Source organism: Acanthopagrus latus, chromosome 20, assembly GCF_904848185.1.
Source record: "Acanthopagrus latus isolate v.2019 chromosome 20, fAcaLat1.1, whole genome shotgun sequence".
NCBI classification, from domain to species: Eukaryota; Metazoa; Chordata; class Actinopteri; order Spariformes; family Sparidae; genus Acanthopagrus; species Acanthopagrus latus.
The window spans coordinates 18,569,472-18,592,426 of NC_051058.1; the positions used below are offsets into that span (position 1 = coordinate 18,569,472).

General features: G+C 41.6%; 4 protein-coding genes across 6 annotated transcripts; 1 reads left to right on the forward strand and 3 right to left on the reverse strand.

Moving 5' to 3' along the window:
• Window positions 1-34: 34 nt before the first annotated feature.
• Window positions 35-3,755, reverse strand: LOC119010321 (endonuclease domain-containing 1 protein-like). Its single transcript, XM_037082373.1, has 3 exons — window positions 3,675-3,755; window positions 2,756-3,131; window positions 35-2,059 (listed from the first exon to the last, which is right to left on the reverse strand). The coding sequence occupies exons 2-3, from the start codon at window positions 3,038-3,040 to the stop codon at window positions 1,439-1,441; spliced, it is 906 nt and encodes a 301-aa protein (XP_036938268.1). The 5' UTR covers window positions 3,041-3,131; window positions 3,675-3,755; the 3' UTR covers window positions 35-1,438.
• Window positions 3,756-3,944: 189 nt separating this feature from the next.
• On the forward strand, window positions 3,945-7,151 carry LOC119010305 (UDP-glucuronosyltransferase 2A3-like). Its single transcript, XM_037082342.1, has 2 exons — window positions 3,945-4,075; window positions 5,022-7,151. Exon 2 carries the CDS (start codon window positions 5,031-5,033, stop codon window positions 6,633-6,635), a length of 1,605 nt encoding a protein of 534 aa, XP_036938237.1. The 5' UTR covers window positions 3,945-4,075; window positions 5,022-5,030; the 3' UTR covers window positions 6,636-7,151.
• Window positions 7,152-7,295: 144 nt separating this feature from the next.
• On the reverse strand, window positions 7,296-11,603 carry LOC119010306 (asialoglycoprotein receptor 1-like). 3 transcript variants are annotated; one of them, XM_037082343.1, is made up of 7 exons: window positions 11,511-11,603; window positions 11,315-11,408; window positions 10,609-10,725; window positions 9,479-10,219; window positions 9,139-9,290; window positions 8,922-9,049; window positions 7,296-8,795 (listed from the first exon to the last, which is right to left on the reverse strand). In XM_037082343.1, the coding sequence occupies exons 2-7, from the start codon at window positions 11,400-11,402 to the stop codon at window positions 8,627-8,629; spliced, it is 1,395 nt and encodes a 464-aa protein (XP_036938238.1). In that variant the 5' UTR covers window positions 11,403-11,408; window positions 11,511-11,603; the 3' UTR covers window positions 7,296-8,626. The 3 variants fall into 3 exon arrangements, with proteins under 3 accessions (XP_036938238.1, XP_036938240.1, XP_036938239.1); XM_037082345.1 differs by lacking the exon at window positions 10,609-10,725; XM_037082344.1 differs by lacking the exon at window positions 11,511-11,603 and having other exon boundaries at window positions 11,315-11,476.
• A 4,210-nt stretch (window positions 11,604-15,813) lies between these two features.
• Window positions 15,814-20,356, reverse strand: LOC119010426 (receptor activity-modifying protein 1-like). Its single transcript, XM_037082572.1, has 5 exons — window positions 20,200-20,356; window positions 19,808-19,891; window positions 18,752-18,853; window positions 18,215-18,368; window positions 15,814-16,906 (listed from the first exon to the last, which is right to left on the reverse strand). Exons 1-5 carry the CDS (start codon window positions 20,297-20,299, stop codon window positions 16,660-16,662), a joined length of 687 nt encoding a protein of 228 aa, XP_036938467.1. The 5' UTR covers window positions 20,300-20,356; the 3' UTR covers window positions 15,814-16,659.
• Window positions 20,357-22,955: the final 2,599 nt, after the last annotated feature.

The following is a 22,955-nucleotide window of genomic DNA, read 5'->3' on the forward strand; positions in this document are numbered from 1 at the left end:
AAGTTTTAAACATACAATCAAAGACTCATCTGAATTATTTTGTAAAAATGAGGTCCAGTGTTTATTTGTATAATCAAAATAGATGAAACTTAGTGGTAAAATCCCTCCAGTTGCAGAGTAAAGTCAACTGAAGCTGGTACTAATGCAGCTTGTATGTATTGCACAAGGTCACCACCTCCTGGTCCAGAGTGATTGTTGCAGTGGAAACTTTAAATTCTACATGTGCTTAGACAAAAGGAAAACCATTGTATATATGTTTTGTGTGGATTAAACAGACAAGATACAATTTTTATATAAAAGTGAGCTCAAGATAGATTAAATATAGGCTATTCTAAGCTATTTGTTTCCAGTGTTTCCTGTTTTTTTATGCTAAGCTAACTTAAAGAATCTTCTGGCTACATATTTATACTTAACAGACAAATATCTGTAAGCTGATTAACTGATAAGAACTTGACTAAAGTGATGAAGACATGAGGTACTTCTACTTCTAGTCCGTTTTCCTAAATATCTTTGGGTGAAAGAAACATGTGACTGTCCTTTATAGTCAGTCAGTGAAGTAAAGTCAGTGTTGGCTTCTTTAAAGCAGGACCACAATCCCTCTGAAGTGAGTAGTGTATGTCCCTACACCTAACAAAACCTTAATGATTTTAAAGACTAACAGGTGAAGAGAATAACATTGATCATCTTGTTATAATGCAGTGTTCTGCTGGGAATACTTAGGTCCACCTTCACAGACTGTGTCCACCCCCGTCACGGTAACAGCACTCCCTGATGGCAGCACAGAAACTTTTCCGCCAGAGGACCAAAATTTGCTCAGGGCGTCGACCTGGCCTCAAAATTCCCCAATCCGATTCAACCGTGGGACATGCAGGAACAAGCCCGATCCATGGAGGCCGCACCTCGAAGCCCACGGGTCTCAAATGAGCTGCAGCATTAAAACCACTGAGACCAGCTACAGGTGTTCAGAGCCTGAGGTCATGTGAACAGCATGTTCTGTTTGGATGCTCCTAATTAGGCCTTATTCTTAATCCGGCATGTCCCACGGATGCTCGATCGGGAAGGGACCCGGGGAATTTAGAGACCAGGTCAAAGCATTGAGCGAGCGAGGCACTGCCATCAAATAATGTTTGGATGCCAGGTCAACGTGCTGAGCTCTTTGAAAGGCTAACTGTTTCTCTGTTTCCAGTCTTTATGCTTTACTAACATCTCCTCGTCTGCTGGCGAGAGTGGAGACAGAATACTAACAATTTTGGATATTGGCTGACTCAACGTACAAAGCCTCAGTAATCAAATATCTTACCAACAGGAGCTCTAACTGCCAGTAAAATTCACCAAATGAGGAAGAAATGTTGTACTTGTATTTGTCAGAATTACGTGAAATGAGCATTAACATTTGTAACTATTTAGTTTGTGTATTTGTGTCTCCGTCTGTGCAGGATCAGTCTGACCCAGAGCACCGCTCATAAAAAACACTGACAACAGTTTTGAACCTGTCCTTCAGATACATCTCAAGTGTTTCCAGTGGCATTTGTCTCACATCGTATCCCCTGAACTGTTTCTTAGTTTTCTCACTTATGGGCACAATCTCCTGGGAGCTGTTGCGGTCGTTGCGGCCGATCGCAGCGTACGTGGGAAACGCATCCTTCAGTATCGCTGGAAGACTGTTGTTGTAGCTTGGGCAGCAGTAGGCCGACCAAATATACTCTGGCACGCCAACGCGATGATTCTTGAGCCAGCGGTCTTCGTTCAGATACGGGATGATGCCGGTGATGATGTACGACTCTCTGAGACAGTAGGTCGCCAGAGTTTTGCTGACACTGTTCTCCAGCAGTTCCCAGGGCCCTTCATTAGAGGCTGCCTTCTGAGGCACTACGTTGGTGAGGGTGAAGGTGGCGGAGCGGTTTTCGCGGCTCTGGTGGTGAAGGCTGGGGTTTAAGTGGCCACGAGAGTAGGTGGAGTTAATGTAGTCCTGGTCCACCGCCTGGCTCTCCACCACGTTCTGGTCCAGAGGGCCCGGAGGGAAGGGGATCATGTTGCCGTCAGCTCCTGGGTAGGCTAACTGTTTAATCGGTTGGAGGAAAAAAGTGATGTAGTTATAATAAAGAATTCGAGTTGGAAAAAAACAACTTTTGATGTCAATGTATTCGGTTGCAGAGATATCTAATGACGTTAGCATGCTAATCAGCTAGCGCTGCCCCGTCTTGGTCCAAAGCTCCCCTGCTAGCAATGTTAACACCAACACTGACCAAGTCAGGACTGCTAGATGCACAGCTAACTATGCTAACTAGTTAACCGACGGTTTGTATAAGTAGATATAAATTCTTGAGTTTTAAAGAGAGAACTTTAAATTCATCTGTCCAAGTTGTTTTGGCGATGTCGTCACAGTTTACCGTCCAGGGTTACCGAAACTAAAAATATACACACGTTCTTTGCAGCGTGGAGAGTTCAGTTCTCCTTTACTGGGGCTCAGTTCTGCCTTTTCTTGTTATTTCCCCAAAACACGTTACATAAATGACGCTATACTGGAACATCAATCTGTACGAAATCAAACAGAGTCTTTTGGATGTTTAATATTCACGTCCTGTTTCAGTGCTGACGTAAGCATCTGAATAAACCAGCAAAACTTCAGATCAAAGCCTGTGAACATGCTTATACCGTCTTTGGACTGCCCCTCGACTTTCACCTTCTTTAATATTTTAATTTTTAATTTTCAAATCAATGAATCAGACAACAAGATATTCAAAAAGATCCTCACCTGTGGCTCAAACTTCCAAGATGCGGAGGGTCTCTTCCCTGCCGGTACAGAGTAAACATATGCCGAAAACCACGGGGAGCGTCGAGGTCGACTGTACAAGGTGGCGAAGCGGTACTGGTTGTAATAACGCTGGCAGATGGGGGTCCCAGACAGACCTTTAGGAGGCCAAGACTTGTAGAAAAACTGCAGGCATGGAGCGAAATCCCCAACATCAGCTGCACACAGGCACCAGCCTCCAACGACGGCCAGGACGACCACAGTGAGAGCGGAGTAAGGCGAGATCATGATAACACGCCTTCACACAGACACTCAGTGAAATGCAGTGAGGCACGAATTCATTGAGAGCTGTTTTGCTTTGCATGAACACATGACCCCTCTGTGAAAGAGGAAGAGGTTTCAACATTAGTTTCACACAGCTGTTTCTAGCTTACGTACCATGATTGTTGCAGATGAGGGAGGCGGGCGGGTTCAACAAAGGAGGGAGCTTTAATGAAAGCTGAAAGGATGAAGACAAAGACTCACATAAAAACAGGAACAGAAGTGCCAACAAGGCTGATGTGAGACAGGTGTGGGGAGGGAAACAGAACTCAGGTGAGCAGGAAGAGGAAGGTGATGAGAGTAAAAGACTCATTATAACAAAGTAATTGTTTTTAGTTGTAGTTGTTTTGGTAGTTTGGTGAGTTTCCACAGCCCTCAAGATTCGCTGACTACCCACGATTGTGCCTGCAAAGTTGCAGCCCGAGACTTGGACTCGGTCAATGGACTTAGGTTTCTATATGCTCTTTTCCACTCAAAGCGCTTTACAACACATGAACACATTCACACACAAATTCACACACTAATGGCAGAGGCTGGGATACAGTGAAACCAGGGGAGCACTGATAACTGGACGACCCGCTACAACCCCCCGATGACTTACTCAGCATCCTTCTCCTGGAGATTAATTTTGCATGATGAGCTCATTGTCCAGATCACAGCATGCGAGACAAAAACAGTTTTGGGGAAAATATTGTGTTGCTGCCCAGTGTGTGTGTGTGGATGTGTGTGTGGGTGGTTGCATGTCTCCCTGCAGTCCTGTGTGTACAGCACAAAGAGAGGACGTCCTCTGTGGGAAAACCCTCTGCCTCTCCTCCCGTTTCAAAATATACACACACACATCTGAAGTCCATTTGTCGAACCCACCCTCCCCCACCTCCCTCCCGTCCTTATGTAACACAGTAATCGGGTTTGGAGTTTGGATTCCTGTCCGAGTAGGAGCTGGACCTCGCTCATCCAGAGGCTCACACTGATATTTCTCAACTTTTTTCAGAGCTTTTTAAGGTAGGCTGCAACACTTCTCCATTTTCAACAACCAATTGCCGTCACAGCTTTACAGAGGAAGTGAGATTCTGTTTAGCTGATACTAACTTTAAAGCACTCTGAAATAACTATGTTCAGCAGTTTTAAATCAGAGGAAGTTGCTGATCTGTATGCATGCGGTTAGATTCCTGTTTTGGCTTTCTCAACCTGCAAAGAGGGAAATGGGTGCTGGAGAGAAATGTTTTTAAAGCCTGCTAGTGTTTTTAGCCTGGTAGGAAGTCTCTGCTGAGAACAGATGTGGCCTTTGGAACCAGGCTTTATTCAGTCCAACTCCGAAGTGTTAGAGCAGCAATTGTTTTTTCAAGCAAAGGCACTCTGGTGTCCATGTAATGACTCCTTGTCTGATTCTCAGAGGGACTTTAGCTAACTTAATCCCATAAATTGGATATATTCATTGAATCAGACAAAATGTTACTACTTGCTGCAACAGCAACATGTTGAGTAACTAACTCAACTCTATTTTTTTGGGCATCGGGAGGATGTTGTTTTACTTTATTGGAGAGTGATTCCACATGTATGAGTGTTGTTAAAAAGGACTTGGATCACATTGCTGTTTATTTTTTATCCCATGAAAAATGAACAACATGTCACTTTAGATAGTCTACTGCAGACATGAACCTTCAAATCTGACTGGCAACACAGAAGATATCAGACTGAAAGTAACGTTAGCATACATCCGTATCTAAAGCACTTGATAGACTAATGTCACGTTAGCTTACCTTTTTACAAAACAGGCATGCCAGTCTGTTGTAGTTTGTTTCGTATCATAGCTGCTTGTCATCTGATTCTCAGTGGGTCTTCAGCAGAATAAATCATATAAAGTGGATATTTCTATTGAACCGTGAAGGTTGGCTAACTGTCACACATGTATAATTAATTCAGTGTGTGCGTTTGCTCTTTTCCTCAGAGGTGACCCATGGGGTGCATCCCAGGAGTTTCACTTCTGCTGCTGGTGGTGAGTTTGTCCCTCCTGACAGGCCCCACCGTCCAGGGCGGAAAGATCTTGGTGTTCCCTGTGGACGGAAGCCACTGGGTCAACATGAACCTGTTGATCCAGAGGCTCCATGCCAGAGGCCATGAAGTCACCGTGGTCCGCACGGCCACCAGCTGGTACGTAAAAGAAGACGCACCACATTACAGCTCCATCACCGTCACCCTGCCAGAGGCCATCAGCATAGAGGAGCAGGATTTCTTTGTGACCTTCCTGGTTAAGATGCTGGCGATTCAGAAAGAGGGAGCGTCTGTTATCGGCTTCATGAGCTTCTATTGGGAAATGCTCACTGCGCTTTCAAAGATTCACCAGCAGGCCAGTCTGTTGGCGGTGGAAATGTTTGAGAACAAGACTCTGATGCAGAGTATTCGTGACACTCAGTTTGACTTGGCTCTTATCGACCCGGGGTTGCCTGTTGGAGTTCTGGTTGCTCATGAACTGAAGCTGCCGACTGTTTTTAACGTGAGATGGATCACCAGCGCAGAGGGGCATTTTGTGGTGGCTCCATCTCCAACATCCTACGTTCCAACTTCAGGAAATGCTGCTTCGGATAAAATGACCTTTGGAGAAAGAGTCAAGAACATATTCCTCTATATCCTTAACATATGCATTGAAAAGTTCGCAGTATGCCCCCACTATGATAGACTGGTAGACAGGTACTTTGGTCCAGATGTGAACTTCTATCATCTTCTCCAAGGAGCCGACATCTGGCTCATGCGGGTGGACTTTGTCTTTGAATTCCCCCGACCCACCTTGCCAAACATCGTCTACATCGGTGGTTTTCAGTGTAAGCCCTCTGAGCCTTTATCGTCAGAGCTGGAGGACTTTGTTCAAAGTTCGGGAGAGCACGGAGTCATCCTGATGTCTCTCGGTACTCTCGTCAAAGGCTTACCTACAGAAATCACTTCTGAAATCGCTGCCGCCTTTGCCCAACTTCCTCAAAAGGTCATCTGGAGGCATGCCGGTGAGCGCCCCAACAATTTGGGCAACAACACCCTCCTGGTGAAATGGATGCCCCAGAATGACCTGCTGGGTCATCCGAAGATTAAAGCCTTCGTGGCTCATGGTGGTACCAACGGGGTCTATGAGTCAATTTACCACGGAGTGCCGATAATAGGCATACCTCTCCTGTTTGACCAGTTTGAGAACGTTTTGAGATTGGAGGAGCGAGGAGCGGCGAAGGTGGTGGATGCCACCAAACTCACTCATCAGAACTTCTTAGAAGCGATACAGGAAGTTCTCCACGATCCATCCTACAGAAATAACATGAAGCGCCTCTCTGCTCTGCATCGGGATCAACCGATGCATCCTCTAGAAAAGGCTCTTTACTGGATTGAGTTTGTTGTGCGGCACAAAGGGGCTTCACATTTACGCACTGAGTCTTATAAAATGCCGTGGTATGTCTATCATTCTGTGGATGTTATATGTGTTTTGATAGCAGTACTGTTGTTGCTGACAGCCATTGTAGTGGGATCAGTACGATTCCTTTGCCTTAGACTCTGCAGGAGGAGAAAAGCCAAGCAGGAGTAGTCATGGACTCCTCACATGAGATTAGTGTTTATTAAAAGAACAAGTTATCTTAAAAGACTGGTAATAATTTATATTCTTAGCCATGCTATAGTAGAATTGGTCAGTCAAGCCACCATTTTGGCTCCAGAGACTTAAATTACTAGAATTTTGAATGAAATTGGAAGAATTTGTCTTTTTAACTTTTAAACTTTTTAGTTTTGAGTAAAATGTCCCACCTAATTCTAAAGTATTGCCATTAAATCTTGTACAGACAGGCTCCAAAAGTATAATTCTTAATAATTTGGTGATACCTGTCCTTTTTCTTTTTCTCTAGCACCATAACTAGGCCAAAGTTTGCACTACTCCAGTGAAATATCTCAACACTGAAAGAAGGGTTGGCACCAAAGATTTGTGGTTTCTGGTGAAATGTCTCAAATTTAATGGCTTGATTATAACGATGAATTGTATAAGCTTTGGTGATCCCCTATAGAGAGGAAGGTGCGTGACTTCAGCTCTTTATAATGCTGTACGCTGAATTTGTCCAGTACTTTCATTTATATATCTTAACCAAGGACTGATGGCACGACTAAATTAGAATGGAGAACATGATACACAGCGGCTGATATTCACAGTATTTTTGCAATGATCCCTCAAATGTGAACACAAAGATAACAAAACCAGCATATTTTATAGTTTAATGATAAACTTCATTGTCTTAAGTGACATCTGTGCACTGAAACAGTTGTCTTAACTTTGAAGAAGAAAGAAGAAAGAATCTTTTTCTGCATCATAATACGTTTTCATACTGGACAAGATATACGCGGATAATATTTTCTGACATATCATCTTGTTAGCATGATTAACATAGTCATGTTAAAGACTTTTAAAAAGAAAAGGCACTTTTTAAAGCACATTCAGGATACAAATGTGTCCAGACTCTTGAAGCCATTATCCTCACATTAATATTATGAATGCAGCCAAAAAATAAAGTTTACAGAATTCCTTTTTACACACAGCAGTCAACGTATTTTCACTTTACTGTACCAGCTGTTACTTTGATTGTGTGTTTAATCAAAGTTATGCTATGATTGCTTCTCTCAGGAGACAAGACATTTGGTGACGGATATGTTTATTATCCAAGATTTTGGTTAACCTGAATAATTGCGCCAAATTATGTTGAAAATGAAGAATATTCCTTAAACATAACAGTTGAAATACATATTTTGTGAAATGTTCAAGACTTGACAACGTGGTGACTTCAGTGGGAACAGAGCCACAACAAGTATTAAGAGACAGACACACAGATTATTGTTGTTGCTGGTTGTTTCCTGAAAACTTGATGATAATAATAAAAATACATATGATATCACACCAGACTTAACTTTAACTGATGCATCCCAACACAAACAAAAATGTCTTTCAGAGGACAGATGTGGAATTGTTTTGGAGCTTCTTAACATCACAACAATTTAAGATTCTGCGTTAAAAACGCACCAAATGGAGAAAAGTCAGCGGATACACTGATTTATTTCCAGCCGACATCTGTGTGCCTGTCCTGAACTCCCTGTTGTGTAACAGCAAATCATCTGAATTTGGTTTTACTGTCAGCGGTTTCTAAAGTATTTTAGTTTTCTGCAGGATGTGAAATTTAATGAGCTATTGTTTCTGTTTCGTTTGATGTTTTTATGAGGATCAACATTTCACATTGAAGGACGTAACGTTATCTTGTTGAATCATCACTTGAAGAAAACACAGTCTGTTACGTTAAATCTAACCTTATATAAATAAAAAAGTAAGAAAAAGACAAATTCCCTGGCAGATGTTGTTTTCATTCCCTGCAACTTGAGGACTTAATATTGTTTCATTTTGAAAGAAAACACTCACATTTTAATACATGAAAACAATTGTATATATCATACTGATATAGTCTCAGAATTGCCTTAACATAGAAAACTTAGTAGTGTATTACTGCAATATTTACAATATGACATGTATAAATGTCCGTGGACGATCTAAAGGTTCTTTTCACAGATCCATCTATAAGGAGTCTTACAGGATCCGTCCATCCAGGACTGGAGGGGGTCCTCACTGGTGTCCATGTGCCCACAGTCCTCTCCTAGAGGGTCGTCCAGCTTCCAGTCGTCAGGTTCCGTCCCCACGCCGGGTCTGCTCAGCCAGAATCTGGAGGACGAAGGGAGACGCTGTGTTACAGGTCAAGACAGTTTTTTTTTTGTCTTTTCTTTTCTATTTCCTTCGTAGCAGTAACACATTATGTCAAATCAAATCAGCTCAAGAACTTTGACTCACTGTACTCCTGTTGTGACCGAGCTGCCGTCCACCCAGAACCATTCCCCCTCCTCCTCTGCATCCGTCAGACCGATCCACAGCCTGGTGTCGCTCTGACCCGACGCCTGGCTGCTCTCAAAAATAAAGTCCTAAAGACAGAGAGATGATTCAAGTTAAACAACACCTGGGGGGAATTCTTTTTTTTGTGACTCACGTGGTCTTCTTCTCATCCTCTTACCTGTTCTGGTTGACTGTCGATGACGAGCAGGTCGCCCCCTTGTGTCTGACACCAGGACCTGCTGGAGCTCCAGGTGAGCTTGCGGGAGGAGACGTAGTAGCACTTGTTCTCAAACAGCCTCCAGCTGTCAGGACACTTTGTGCAAATACGCTCTGCAGAAACACATGAAGATCAAAAATCATCTTATTCCACCCTGTCCAACAGTATCATGTACTGTAATCAACCTGTTCCAGCTTTTCATTTAAGCTAAAAGATATTTACTTTCAATGTTCAAACCAATTTTGTACATATTTCCCAAACCAAGAGAGGACACTGACACTGCGGATTTAATCATCTGTACCTTTGGTCTTGTGATTAACCACAGGGCAGTGGAGGTCCAAGGAGCGGTAGTTCGCCTCCATCCTCTCCGTCTCGTTCCTCCTGTCGTCCTCTCTCTCCGCTGCTTCCTGCCTCTCCTTCATCAAGGTGCTGCTCAGGTTCTGGTTCTCCTCCTGCAGCTCCGTCAGTCTCTCCTGGAGCTCCGTGTTGCGCCTCGACGCCTCCTCACAGTCGTCCAACAGAGCTGCGATCTGCTCGCTCTGATTTTTGATCTCTCCCTGAAACCTGTCGTTGATTTCCAGAAGTTCTTCATTCTTGTCCCTCAGTTGAAGCAGCTCTTCCCTCAGGAGGACGTTGATCTGGGAGAGCCTCTGTCCCTCCTGTTCTTGTAGCTGGTTGGACTCGACCAGATGTTCGATAGTTCGAGACGTGTTCATCTTCTCCTCCTCCTGCTCGGACGTCAGCCGGACCAGACGGGCGTGTTCTTGCGTGAGCTGTAAGTTTGTAGAGGTCAGATTCACGATTTGCTCCATTAAGTCGGTGCTCTCCAGACTCAGAGCCAGATTGACAGACATGAGTTTGGCCGAAGTCCTGTTGAGGAGTCTGGCCTGTTCGTCCAGCCAGGCGCTCTGCTCCTTCAGGACCTGGTTGTCTCCTCTCAGGACGCTGTTGGCTTTAGAGAGACTGACGTAGCTCTCGCTGACGTTCTGGTAGTCAAACAGGAGGCTTTTCCATTCGGGCCTGCTGTCTGACTTGTTGTTATCTGAAGATTAATGACAAAGACTAATACGTTTTATTCAAACACAGCACAGATGACTTAAAAAATGTGGACATAAGCAACTTAAATTGTAGTGATTCTGTTAATGTTTTGTTCATGACTTGTTTCTGATGCCCCCAAGTGGCAAAAAAATAAAAAAATAAATAAAATGAACAGAAATTCAGTTATTGTAAGATGTTTGAACAGAGCCAGGCTAGCTGTTCCCATCTGCCTCCAGTCTTTATGCTAAGCTATGCTAATCACATCCAGATTCCAGCTTCCACACACACACAGACATGAGAGGGATGTCAAACTTCTCATCTCGCCCTCTAAAAAAGAAGAAATAATAAAGTATTCATGACTCTGCTTTCGTCTCATCGGTGACTTTCACTCACACAGGACAGAAAGCGCCACACTGGCCACGAGCAGCAACAAGCAGAGCGCTGAGAGGCCGACGACCGGACAGAAGCGCTGACGGCTCAGGTTCTTCCTGCTGCCGAGGCAATCCAACGCTGAAAACAACATCAGACAGATTCTTTAGTATCATCATAATCATTGTACTGCTTCTTCCCTGCCTGCTTCTAATTGTTATTATTTGTAGTAGTAGTTTAAACATCTCCTTTTTATCAAATCGGTTACTGAACATGTCGTACGTTCTTGAAACAAGTGCAAGTACTTGTTTCTACTTCTTCTTATGTGCTTTGTATTATTTCCATGTCCTCAAAATGCAAATCAACCTGTCTGCTTCAAATTAAGTTTATTTTTCTCACCGGCTCTTCTCTCATTTTAAGATCCTGACTCTCATCTCCCCTTAAATTAAACTGATTTCTGTTGGGATCAGATGAAGTACAGCTCTGAGGATTTAACTATGAAACCATATTTTAAAAAAAAATAAAATTCTTGAGCTTGTTCATCAGTATGAAGTACTACAGGTCAGGATGAATTAGAAACATGTCAGGAAATACAGTTTCAGTGCAGTTACTGCTAGAAGAATCACTCCTTATTTATCATTTGTAAGCTAACATTTAACATTTGTTCAATGTTGATATATTGCTTATAAATAAGTAAAGTGTGGCCGTGCATGAGTCGTATATTACTTACATACTTCCTGATCCTGCTTGGCTGAAGTCACTGTGATTGAGCCAGATGTTGGATTGTTATTCCAGGGGAGCCACCGATGACCGACCATTTTTACCTGAGCAGCAGCAGAGCGACAAAACAAGAAGCCTTAAGTCTTTAAAAACCTCGTGTCAAAGGTCACACGTGTGAAGCAAAGGAAGCATTGTGTTGAATTTACATGTGTATCCTGGGTGTGACGGCACGCGAGGAAACATAAATGCTCCACTTGTCGTGAATCAGCCCACAGATCTACAGACTGACGGAGTTTAAAGTGAGTCTAGACATCAAACAGAGCGAATACACAAAATCTTTTAAAGCTCCTCAACGCATCCACCAGGTGATTGTGGTTTTCCTGTTATGTAACATCAAAGAGTCTCGCAGCATTTCTGCAGACTGTCTACGCGACAGTGACTGAACGTCACACTGTATATACAAACAGTACTTTTACTCTTCTCTTTCTCTCTTGTACTCATATATAACTAGAGCTGAACTGAGCTAAAATCAGGTACTTTTACTTGAGTGTTGCCACTTTTTTGCAACTTTATATCCACCACATGTCAGAGGGAAATACTGGTCTTATTATTTCAGTATATTTATGTCTGTAACAGATCAGTAATTTACACATTAACTGTACACTTATGAGTAGCTTATAAAATACAATATATTGTCATTGTATTATAAACAATAATGGAATGGAATAATAATAAGGAGCTGTTCATTCTTAAAGTGCTCCAGAGAAGAAATGAAGTCAAAACAAGTTGGTTGTGGCAAATCAATATTAACTTAAAAGCATAAAATAAATGTTTAAAAAGAAATATCAAATTAAAACGGTGACATTTAAAATTATTACATTAAAGTAAGATAATTTTAAAAAATAGGTCTTGATGTGTTTGTTAATGTGAGATTTGAATACAAAAGTTTGTTCTTCTGCTTCAGTAAAATGATAAAAACAGTCCATGTACCTTTCTTGTAATAGATTACTCTTGCAGTGTGATTACTGGAGCAAAAGTAAGATTTCATGCAGTATTTATACAAATAATGGAGAGTGTCTACACGCTCGTACTCACACTATTCATGTATACAGATTGAAATATTCCCTCCAACATTTACAGCTCCAGGAAAACAGATTCCTCGTGACTTACCTGGGTTGACGTCCTCCTCAGAATAAGAACTGTCCTGACTGTCAGCCTCCGTCTCTTTTATAGCCTCTCACCTCCTGCTGCTTCACCTCCTGTAGGTGTAGACACTGTAATGTCCCCGATCTGTTTGAAGTTAGCTTATCTCTCCCTCAACAATAAGAAGACATACAGTGCCATCAGAAAGTATTCAGACCACTTCAATTCACTTTCTTAGATGCATTTGCAGAACATTTCAAATACTCTGTTTACGCTTTGACATTATGGTGTATTGAGCGCAGACCGGTGAGGAAACACATGAATTTAAACAATTTTAAAGAAGTGAAGGTGTCTGAATACATTCTGATGCACTGTAATCCTTCACTGGTGTTATTGAGGAGCTTCAAGTGCTGCAGCAATCATTTTATTTGTCTTAATTTGAGCCAGTAGGTGTCACTGCGTCCATTTGTCACTGTGTGGACGCGTCTCTTTATGTGCAGCTGGTTTGTTCTGTGGTCTGTCTTCATGGTCCCTCACTTCTAATATGTTGCAATCTTACATACATAAGAGCAGTGGTTAAAAAATAGGTTGTAACCACAGACACTGTGACGGAGTTGTTTCTCTGAATACCAACAAAATACCGTCCTTTTTTTGATCCGTCTCTTGTTATGTATGATTTATTTTCAGTTTCTCTTCAGTTTATTTCAGTTTATTGTGGAAAACAGTGTGTGTTCATAAATATAATGTTATTTATATTACATTATACAAACCTACAGTGGCAGTTATTATGCAAGTAGCATTCTGAAGTACAAAAAAAGTCATCCCTGAGTAAAAGTATAGAGATGTTGTGTTTAAATATTATTTTGGTAAAAGAAGAAGTCAACCATACAAATTGTAGTTCCGTAAAACTCTTAAAGTATCTGATATTAAATGTACTTAAGCACTAGAGTACAAGTAAAAGTAAATTATATGTATATGTATGTACACATCTTACCAGATCCAGTGTTCTTGTTTTTTCCTCATCAAAATGCTGCTTGAAATATATTGATCTTAAAATAAAAGTGCTGCTTTTCCTCTGATGAAGCTTTAAATCTGCAAAGTAACTAAACTCCACTTCATCTCAGAGGCGTCTGATTTAGTTATTAGTGACTTTTTAGATTACCCTCCTGTCCAGTGAAAACCACGGATCTCCAGATATGCTGGAGTTGAAGGTTTGGGATAAACTGACAGTATTGTCAATGTAGAAGTAAATTATATCTATAATTATATCTATATATATCTATATATCTATATATCTATATATCTATATATATATATATATTTATATATATATATATATATATATATATATATATATATATATATATATATATATATATATATATATATATATATATATATATATATATATATATATGTATTTGGCTCTGATGCAGCATGTAATCTGTAAAGTAACATGCAACTAAAGTTATCAAATGAACATTGTGGAGTAAAAAGTGTAATTTTTGCCTCCCAAGTGGTGGAGTGGAAGTATAAAGTAGCAGAAAATGGAAATACTCTGCTAAAGTAAACCTTAAAATCTTCACGTCAGCTTCATCAAACTGGCTGAACTGCTGTGAACTGCTGCAGTTAGGAAACAATAAGAGGTGGCATTGTAGCGTGATGGTGTGACTGAGCGCTCCAGTAAAATGTGAAACATGCAGCCAGCAGCAGGACGTCTGTCGACCACAGAGGCTGCGAGATAAGAGACACAATGATCCGTCTCTGCCGGGAGAATCACCTGCAGAGATCTGCTCCAAGCGAACACACCGCCACTGATGTGTGTGTGAGAGAGAGAGGAAATGTAGATCACTGTTATACCAGAATCTGTCTCCTGTCTGTGGAACACCACACAAACCAAATGGAAGCTAACATCATGGGTACAACTGTCCGTCTTCAGTGTGTTAACATCAAATACACGATGTTTCATCAGTTGCTTTATGACGCCACCCTGAAAGCAGGTTATCTCTTAATTACTGGCCTGCGTTTCTTCAGTTGAGCTGCCTGCAGCACATAAATCATGTCATTAAAACAGGCATTTCTGGATTGAAACTTCTGTTTGAGGTTTCACACAGGATGAGAATAACAACAGAAAAAAAAAAACTCAGGTTCAGTTTACAAAAAAAAACTGAGTTTCAGGACAGAGTATGTGTGTGGTGAAGGTGTGAAGGGGGAAACTGAGAAATTGTGGCTGAAGCAAATTACCTGTGTGTGTGTTCGTGTGTGTGTGTGTGTGTGTGTGCATACAGAGGAGTGTTAGTGAGACTCTGTGCTAATGATTTCTTCTTATCTCCAGCATCCTTATTATGACCCAGCAACATCACAGGTCCTTTGTCCCAGCAGATTAGCCTGTATTTATTCTCATGAGGACTCTCTTTGAATAGACTCTTAACCTCGACCTTTAAAGGAACAGTTCAGCTCAGTTATCTGCTCACAACGGCACTGCAACGCTGCTGTACTGCGAAGCTCCAGAAATGTTCTTTGACCTGAAAACTTCACCCAACTGCCCGTCAGCAGCGAAAAATGCCCTTGCAAAGACAGCACACACACACACACACACACACACACACACACACACACACACACACACGTGCAAACATACAAGGTGCTACCAGGAACAACAGCGGCCATGTTTTCTCTGAAATTTTAACTCAGGAACTCAGATTCCACAATGCATTTTGTGTGCGTGTGTGTGTTTGCATGTGTGAAGCCACTAGCAACTTTGCATGTGTTGCAACATGATTTTTTTGGCAACAAGTAGCGCTACAGAGCGGTTCAAGCCATAAAGAGCTTCACACTTACAGTAGCAAAAAAGGACAGGTCACCAGAGTAACTGTATGTTTCTGCAAAACCAATGACAGGTTCAACTGAACATTTCTTCATGTTGCATCTTTATGTTTGTTTAGGTTAACCTTTCTATTTCTCGCGTGTCACAACATTGCGTTAATGGTCTGGTTAGGATTCAGCTTCCTGTGAATAATACGCGGACCCAGGACTTATCTTTGGTTTGCAGAAACGTGCACATCTAAAATGACATGCATTACAAACTGCACGCTAGCAGACAGGACTGCTAGCAAACAATATATCTGAAATGATTTAAGAGCAAAGAAATGGTTTGGGTGAGTTACACTGAATGTAAACACACCAATAAAAACTCTGCATCGCACCTTTAAGGGTGAAAAACAATTAATAAAGTAAAAACACATAAAGGGAATTCAAATGGTTCCAAGCATTTCCAACTCTAAATCCTCTGCTATGCTCATAATGTCATTTTCAGTCAACCAAACAGGACGGCTCACATGTGAAATGAACACAACACACACAACATATTCCTGACTTGATTTAATGAAAACATGTACAGATACAGTATATGAGAGTTTAACGTTCTGATTTTCAGTGTTCAGATTCAGAGTAATCTTAATGCTTCAGCATTTTTTGTTCCACCAGTTTGTCGTTGTCTCCTGTCCGGTTTCAACATGACAAAGCCATCGAACATACCAAGCTCCATTTAAAGGAAAGGCTCTGACTGGATTGGATGTATTCATCAGTACATATTGTATTAAAAGTGCAGTATGAAATCATTTCAGCTTAAAACATTCAAAAATGTGCAAAAAAAACTGTCAACAGAATGACGTAACGTCTTGTGTTGAAGAAACAAAGTTAGCGTGCTTACCAGCTAGCCCTGGGCCTAAAGAACCTCTTTCTCCTCCTCTTTCTGCTTGTAGTCTGGCTAGCTGCACAGCTAACTGAGCTAACAAGCTAACAGTAGCTACAGTCATGATGTCTGAAAAGAATACAGTTTGCATGCATAGCAGTTACTGCTGCTATTTTTTGGGAGTATGACTTCATGGTGGACAATTCTTACAGTTGATTGATGCCACTCATGTGTTTGGAAATTATGAAGCTACAGTCAGCAGAGGGTTAGCTTAGCTTAGCATGGAGATTGGAAACAAGGGACAACTACTGCCGCTCATGTGGGTGCTGATAACTTCAGAGTCAGGCTAGCTGTTTCCCACTTCTTCCAGTCTTTATGCTAAGCTAACCAGCCTCTGTCTTTAGAATGAAATTCAGTGTAGTGTAATTATGAAAAAGTGAGACTGTTCCTTTAAAACACACTCAGAATCACACAGTGAACACACATGAACACAGTGTGATCGTGGTGCCGAACACGACTCAATCTTGGAATTCACTTTTCCGAACCACCACATAAACCAGCACGGGGATGATGGTGACAGGGATCAGAGTGAGGACGATCACCATGCTGCGTGGAGCATCCGTCTCTAGAGGATCCTGACTGGAACAGTCCTGGAAGTACAGAGAGTGGATGTAGATGAAGAAGTCCTGAATGTCGGGGTTTGGGTAATAACATCCGAGCACCTGAGACACTTCCTCCAAACAGATCGTCATGGCGTTGTATGGTCTGAAACAGATCGAGAGATTTATTAACCATGAACACACAAGGAAACCTTTCAAATTACTGGCCCATTATTACTTTGAATTTTAAGATATTAATGAAGCAAAAGTTGACAAAAGTCTCCAGTTCCAGCTCGTGTAATGTTGTGTTTAAATCTTTCGTTTTTGGACTGCTGGTCAGTGAAATGTGCTTTCTGATTTTTTATAGAACGATCAGTTGATTCACTGAGAAAACAACAGTCGCTGACAGTTCTCTGGGTTTGACTTTGTACAAAAAGACAAACTTTTTTTTAGGCGTCTTTAAACACTGCAGTATATTTTACACGGTGTTTAATGATGAACTGATGTAATTTCGTGAGTTGTTTTTGTGAAACTGGATAACCCACTTTGTGCGGCACATCTACCTGTAAGTAAAACAGAGAGTGCTGCGGTCAAACATTTCCTGTGAGAACGTAAAGTGAGCATATATACTCTGCACTCAGGGCGCAGCTGTTTACCCGGTCTTGATGATGGACATTTCCTAGTACCACTTGCAGCCATTACAAACCTTCACACATAACTCAGCTTTTGACAATGAACAGTGACTGCTGCTTAAAGATAAGACTGCTATTGTTCTACATTTTGTTTTTGTTTTGTTTTTTTTTTGTTTTTTTTTACAATTGTCAACATGAACCATGAAACGACAAACAACGTGTTAGTTCATCTCTCAATATCTGACTTCTCCTTGAAAACTATAAATTTTCCATTTTTCCTTTCGTTCTTTAACAAGATGCTGTGAACGTTGCTCCATGTATTTGTTGGGGACTACTTTAAGCAGCGGACTAACACACATTTGGCGCCCTCTAGCTAGCATTTGTTGCAGCAGAATGATGCATGTGGTACTAAGGCAAATAAATTGACGTGTGTGTTAATGGTAATCGAGGAACAGCGACGACAGTGTGGCTCAGTCTTGTGTTTTTAAAATGGCGTCTAGACCCCATATGGACCCCCTCACTGTCCTAAACTATGACTATATGCATTTTCTTAGTGTTGGGCATTTGTAGGTAAACTATTTTTAAGCGTTAAGCATTATTATGTTGGGCCCCAGTTGGATTTTGTGGTCAACTGTGTGTCAAATGAATGAGGACAAGCTTAAAAAAATGTATAGGAGCATAACTCTTGTAGCATTTTTTTTTTTTTTTTCAAATTGTAGAGTTCTTAAAAGAAGAACAGGAGGAAATCTAAGTGTGTGAAACCAAGAATACATTTTAAGTAGATGTTTAACATAAGAATAAGTAACAATATATATACAAGCCTGTACTGTGTAGGTACTCACCTGATGACATTTTTCAGAACGCACCACTTTGCTGTGCTAACTGACTGCATTGCTGTGTGGAAAGGTGCACCGCAGTACTCGTGACTGAGGTTTTTCAGGAGGTGCTGAAGACAGTGTTTGCTCGGGAAGTAAATTTCCTGGTCTTGAAAATTCTCTGCAAAGCAAAGAAGAATGGATACCTCTGACACACTCAGGCTAACAGAGGCGAGCAAGGTAATATCGTTAAGAATCGCAGTGCTCTGATTGTCTGCCTGCATTTAAATAGGTGAACTTCAGAAATTGCCTGTGATATGATGATTTATTCAGTCTGCAGGCTCTTTGAATCCCCCCCACTCCTTTTCATAAAGTTATGAGCTCATTCAGAAGCCCGGCAGCGCATGTTGCTTTATCTCGGCTTTTGCCCGAAAGCGAAACTAGATCCCTGACACCACAGCACATAGTAATGTTTCATACAGTTACTGAAGCACAGGAAATTTAAAGGGGACTGATAAGGATTGGAGTTTCCTTCCCTCCTGCAAGTAAGAAGAAAACACTCACCATCGTCCTCGGTGATAACAGCAGATGTTTGGTTGTTTAGCAGCCAATTCTCAGTCTGACTGTTTTTGTCTCTGTGTGAACTGGCCGTCCAGTTGAAGGATTCTGTTGTACATGCAGGCAAAAAAAAAAAAAAAAAAGTACATTCACTGAGCAATGTTGGGAATGTTCGGCGAGTGAGTAATGTCACATCCACACCACTGCCTGCAAATTCTTATTAAATAGGAAAGAGGGAGGATTTCTTGAGAAAGATAGCGAAGCCATTGTGACGAGAGCTGAGTCTCGTTATCAAGGTCATCAGACAGACTTACAAATCCCATAATGAAACACGAAGATTATAAGAACTAGAGAGGCAATCCCTATGGTGAATCAAAAGACATGAAATAAAGACGTTTTTTGAGACGGGATTTGAAAAACAGCCAACAATGACAACATTTTCTGTCCGTTAGGGGCTGCAACTGCACAGGCACGATCTCCTCTGTGCTTAAACCTTTAATCTGGGGACGACCAAAAGCTCCTGGTCAGTGGACCTGAGCGACGTTGAGGGATCATTGGGAACATGTGGTAGTAAAACGTCAGAGAGGTAAGTCGGAGCTGGCCCATTCAACGATTTGTGATCTTGGAATCACTCCTGAAGCTTACAGCGAGCTGGTTAAAAGACACAGAGACGGAGGTCGGGCTAGCACCATCAAGGGCAGTACAGTAGTCTAGTCTATGTATGACCCTTTAAAAAACACTTAAAAGGACCTTAAACAAAAGCCTCAGATGGAAGGAGGTAGATTTACTTACTGAGGTTACCTGTCTGTTAGATTTAAAGTCACTTTAACTTTGAATTTAAAGCACTGCCGCCGTGTCAGAGCCATAGATTAAAGGGGTTAAACAGGAATGGTTGCCAGGTTGTCTTTGCCTGTTGTTGCCATCAGTGTCAACATTTTAACATAGAAATAAGGTGATAGTGATATTGACACTACCATCATAGTATTAATCAGCAGATTAACTGACAGGAGATAATTAGTTGCTACACATACTCCAAAAAAGCAGTGAAATAAACTGCCTTACTGTTTTCAGAAGTGAATGTGCGGTTCCTCTTTGCTGTGCTCAGCTCCTCCTCCGTCACGTTGACTGTGTGTGAATCCACAACACCTGCTTACACAGATTGAGCAAAAGCCATTTGACATTACACGAAACACGAAAAGTCCACAGCGTTATCAAAGACTCTCACGAGCAGACGTCTGTTTGCTGGCTGCAGCTAAAGAAAAGAAAGTAAAGAGGAAAAAAAAAATGCCTCAACCACCTTCTTCCCTTGATCAATCCCTCACAAAGGCAGGACAATGGACCCTCATGGAAATATGCAGCAAACTCAAAAAAACAGGAAATACTAAGAGATAAAAAAAAAAATAATAATAATAATTGTGTGTTAAAATGAAAAATGTGTGAAGTGGGATACGTACGGAGGATGAGAGCAGTGCAGAGCAGGTACAGGATCATGGTGGGGTGAGCTGATGGGAGCAGCAGCAACCTCTGAGGCCGGCCGCTGACCTGAGGAGCCATTATGAAACTCGGAAGGTCTGAGAGCCGAGTGTGTTCAGAGACAAGCCCAGCCCCTCTTTATCTCCCACTGCCGACTGCTGTGTGTGTGCATGCTTGCGTTCCTGTGATGCTGAGAAATGCCTGAAGAACAGATCGAAGAGGATAGAAGAGAATTAAAGTTGGAGATAAAAACAGAGGCATGAGAGGAGGACAGTATCTTAAACTGACATACCGTCAGTTTAATGATGAGGGGCAACTCAAGCTATTGTCATCTTGTAAAGCTGATATGGCAAACACTTTAGTAAGCAGACAGGGGTTAAAATGTGGTCGGAAACTTAATCCTGAATCACAGAGGGCCGTCTGTGTGTTAAGGACGACCCAGTAAACTTCCCTTTGTATGACAAAACATGGGCCGATTTTAAAATATTCAGTTATCAGCAAACTCAATCATAGTCTTGTAGAAGTACCTCTGTCATGATTTTCACACAGGTTCGTTGTAGGTTTTGTTACCACAAAAAGATAATAAAATCATACCCAGCATGCATTGTGGCTGCTAAAAAAACATGGCCACTGGATTCTTTCATCCACCGGTGCCCTTCAGCTGCTCAGCAAAGTTTTCAGTTTATTAGAGTTTATTACAGTGTATGAATAGTCCAGTAAGATGCTTAGGAGTGTCTGATTTAATAACAAGCATAATACAGTTTGTACAGTAAATAAATAAAAAGGTTGGTAGATGATTGAAAGGTAGTAATGAATAAATAAAACATTTTGCTTTCTGGACGTTTTTTATAACTTCAGGATGGTTGAAGGTGTTTTTTCTGGACAGTTTTGGAACGTCGGTGGAAAAAGACAAAAATTGTGTGTGTTTGCTGTTGAGCAGGTAATGCTCGGAGGATTTCTGCAGCTTTTTCTTCTGAGAGTGTCTGTCTGCTGTGGCTGAGAACTACACTGTGAGAGTGGTGGGAGTAAAAAAATCAAAACACTGAGGTGAAACTTGCTGTAACTCTCTGCAAACCGAGGGAAACGGTGTCCTGACGGTAAGAGGTGTTGCAGCTTTGTCCTTTTGGTGTTTTTACGTTCATCACACGCTGATTTACGTAAAGTTTACAACCGACCAGTTTCATACGAACTTCATCTCCATATTAGTCTGTCAGGAGTTAATGAGGGGAAGTGCTGGTATGTCCGACTGACACAAATACATGATTATCCTTAAATCTACTAATTGGACTGGGACTGCCCTGATGTCGGTGCTCTTCCTCACATAGCTGTTGAAAACTCTCTTAAGGAATTTCCTCCCCCATTTACGACGGGGAAGGTGGCTGGACTCAGGAAGCTCGTGCAGCATGAAAGATAGCCAAGCTCCCAAAACACATAAACAACATCTCATTAGGCTCGTAGGGAGCTCGGACACTTTGGTGCGCAGGGCAGCAGTCATCACACACACACACACACACACACACACACACACAGAAAATACTCAACAACACTTTTGTGTGTGTGTGAAATTGAGGAAACTATGTATGCTTGTGCCACTCACACAACGACTATACTATGTTTAAAAGCAGCTTCCTGTACTTTGTGTTTTTCAGCATGCAGGATGTCAGCTTTTTTGTAATCGCTTCAGACAGGAAACTCTTCTGGCATTCGGTGGGGGGGGGGTCGCCTCGCCGCATGTGGAAAGACATTTAGGGACATTTTTTGAATTTTTCTGAAAGCAAATCAAGGGCATGTTGCAGCCACATGATCTCAGCCATGATACTGTCTCCTGGACCGGCTGCTGTTTCTGCATGTAGACGCAGAGATATCATAGTCTGTCGGACTGAAAAATAAAAGTGACGGTGAGTTCTTGCAGTAAAAAAAACACTGAATTTTCATGTTTTTCACTGGAGCTTTGAATATCATATAACTTGTATTTTTTCCGGCAGTACACAACATCTAAGAAATCAGGATAAACTGTTTTTTGTATGAGTTTTTTTTTGTATATTTAGATGTACTGTATTTTATCTTTCACGTGGAAATGTGTTGTAACTGAAGCCACTAATCACATTTCCAGTTACGGTCAGATTTGTTTGTCACCTTTGAAAAGACATTTCCTCCACCGCTCCGGTTAAAGAAAGACTGCCGGAGGCCTGACTCACGACAGAATGACTCACACTGCGGCTGAGGGTACACAAACACCTTTACTGTACATATCATATCACACGACCTGTATCACCCTGTTAGCCGGCACAGACCATTATGGAAGAGCATTTTTATGAGGAATAAAAAGGAAAATACATTTACTGAAATATGGAATTCGGATAAGCAGCCAAATCTGGCGAAGGAGCTGGACCACGTTAAAGGAACAATTCACCCTAAAACAACAGCAAAAAGAAGGCTCATGCAACATAATTGCAGGTTTTTGAGGCCCCTGAGAGCCCGACTTGCCTTGAAAACATATTTACACAATTCGTAAGTTGGAAGTTAAAATGAATAAATCCAGGGGCTCGATAACACCAGATGAACTGTTGTTGTTGTTGTTTCCATCAGCATGGTGGCAAGTATATAATGACTTCATTTTTGTGTGTACTGTTCCTTTAAAGGCTTATTCTGTGACAACCACATTTTATCAGCATGCAAGCAAGATGCACAAACTTGGCCTGGAGGTTTTGAGGAGTTGAAGCGCTTATTCACTGAC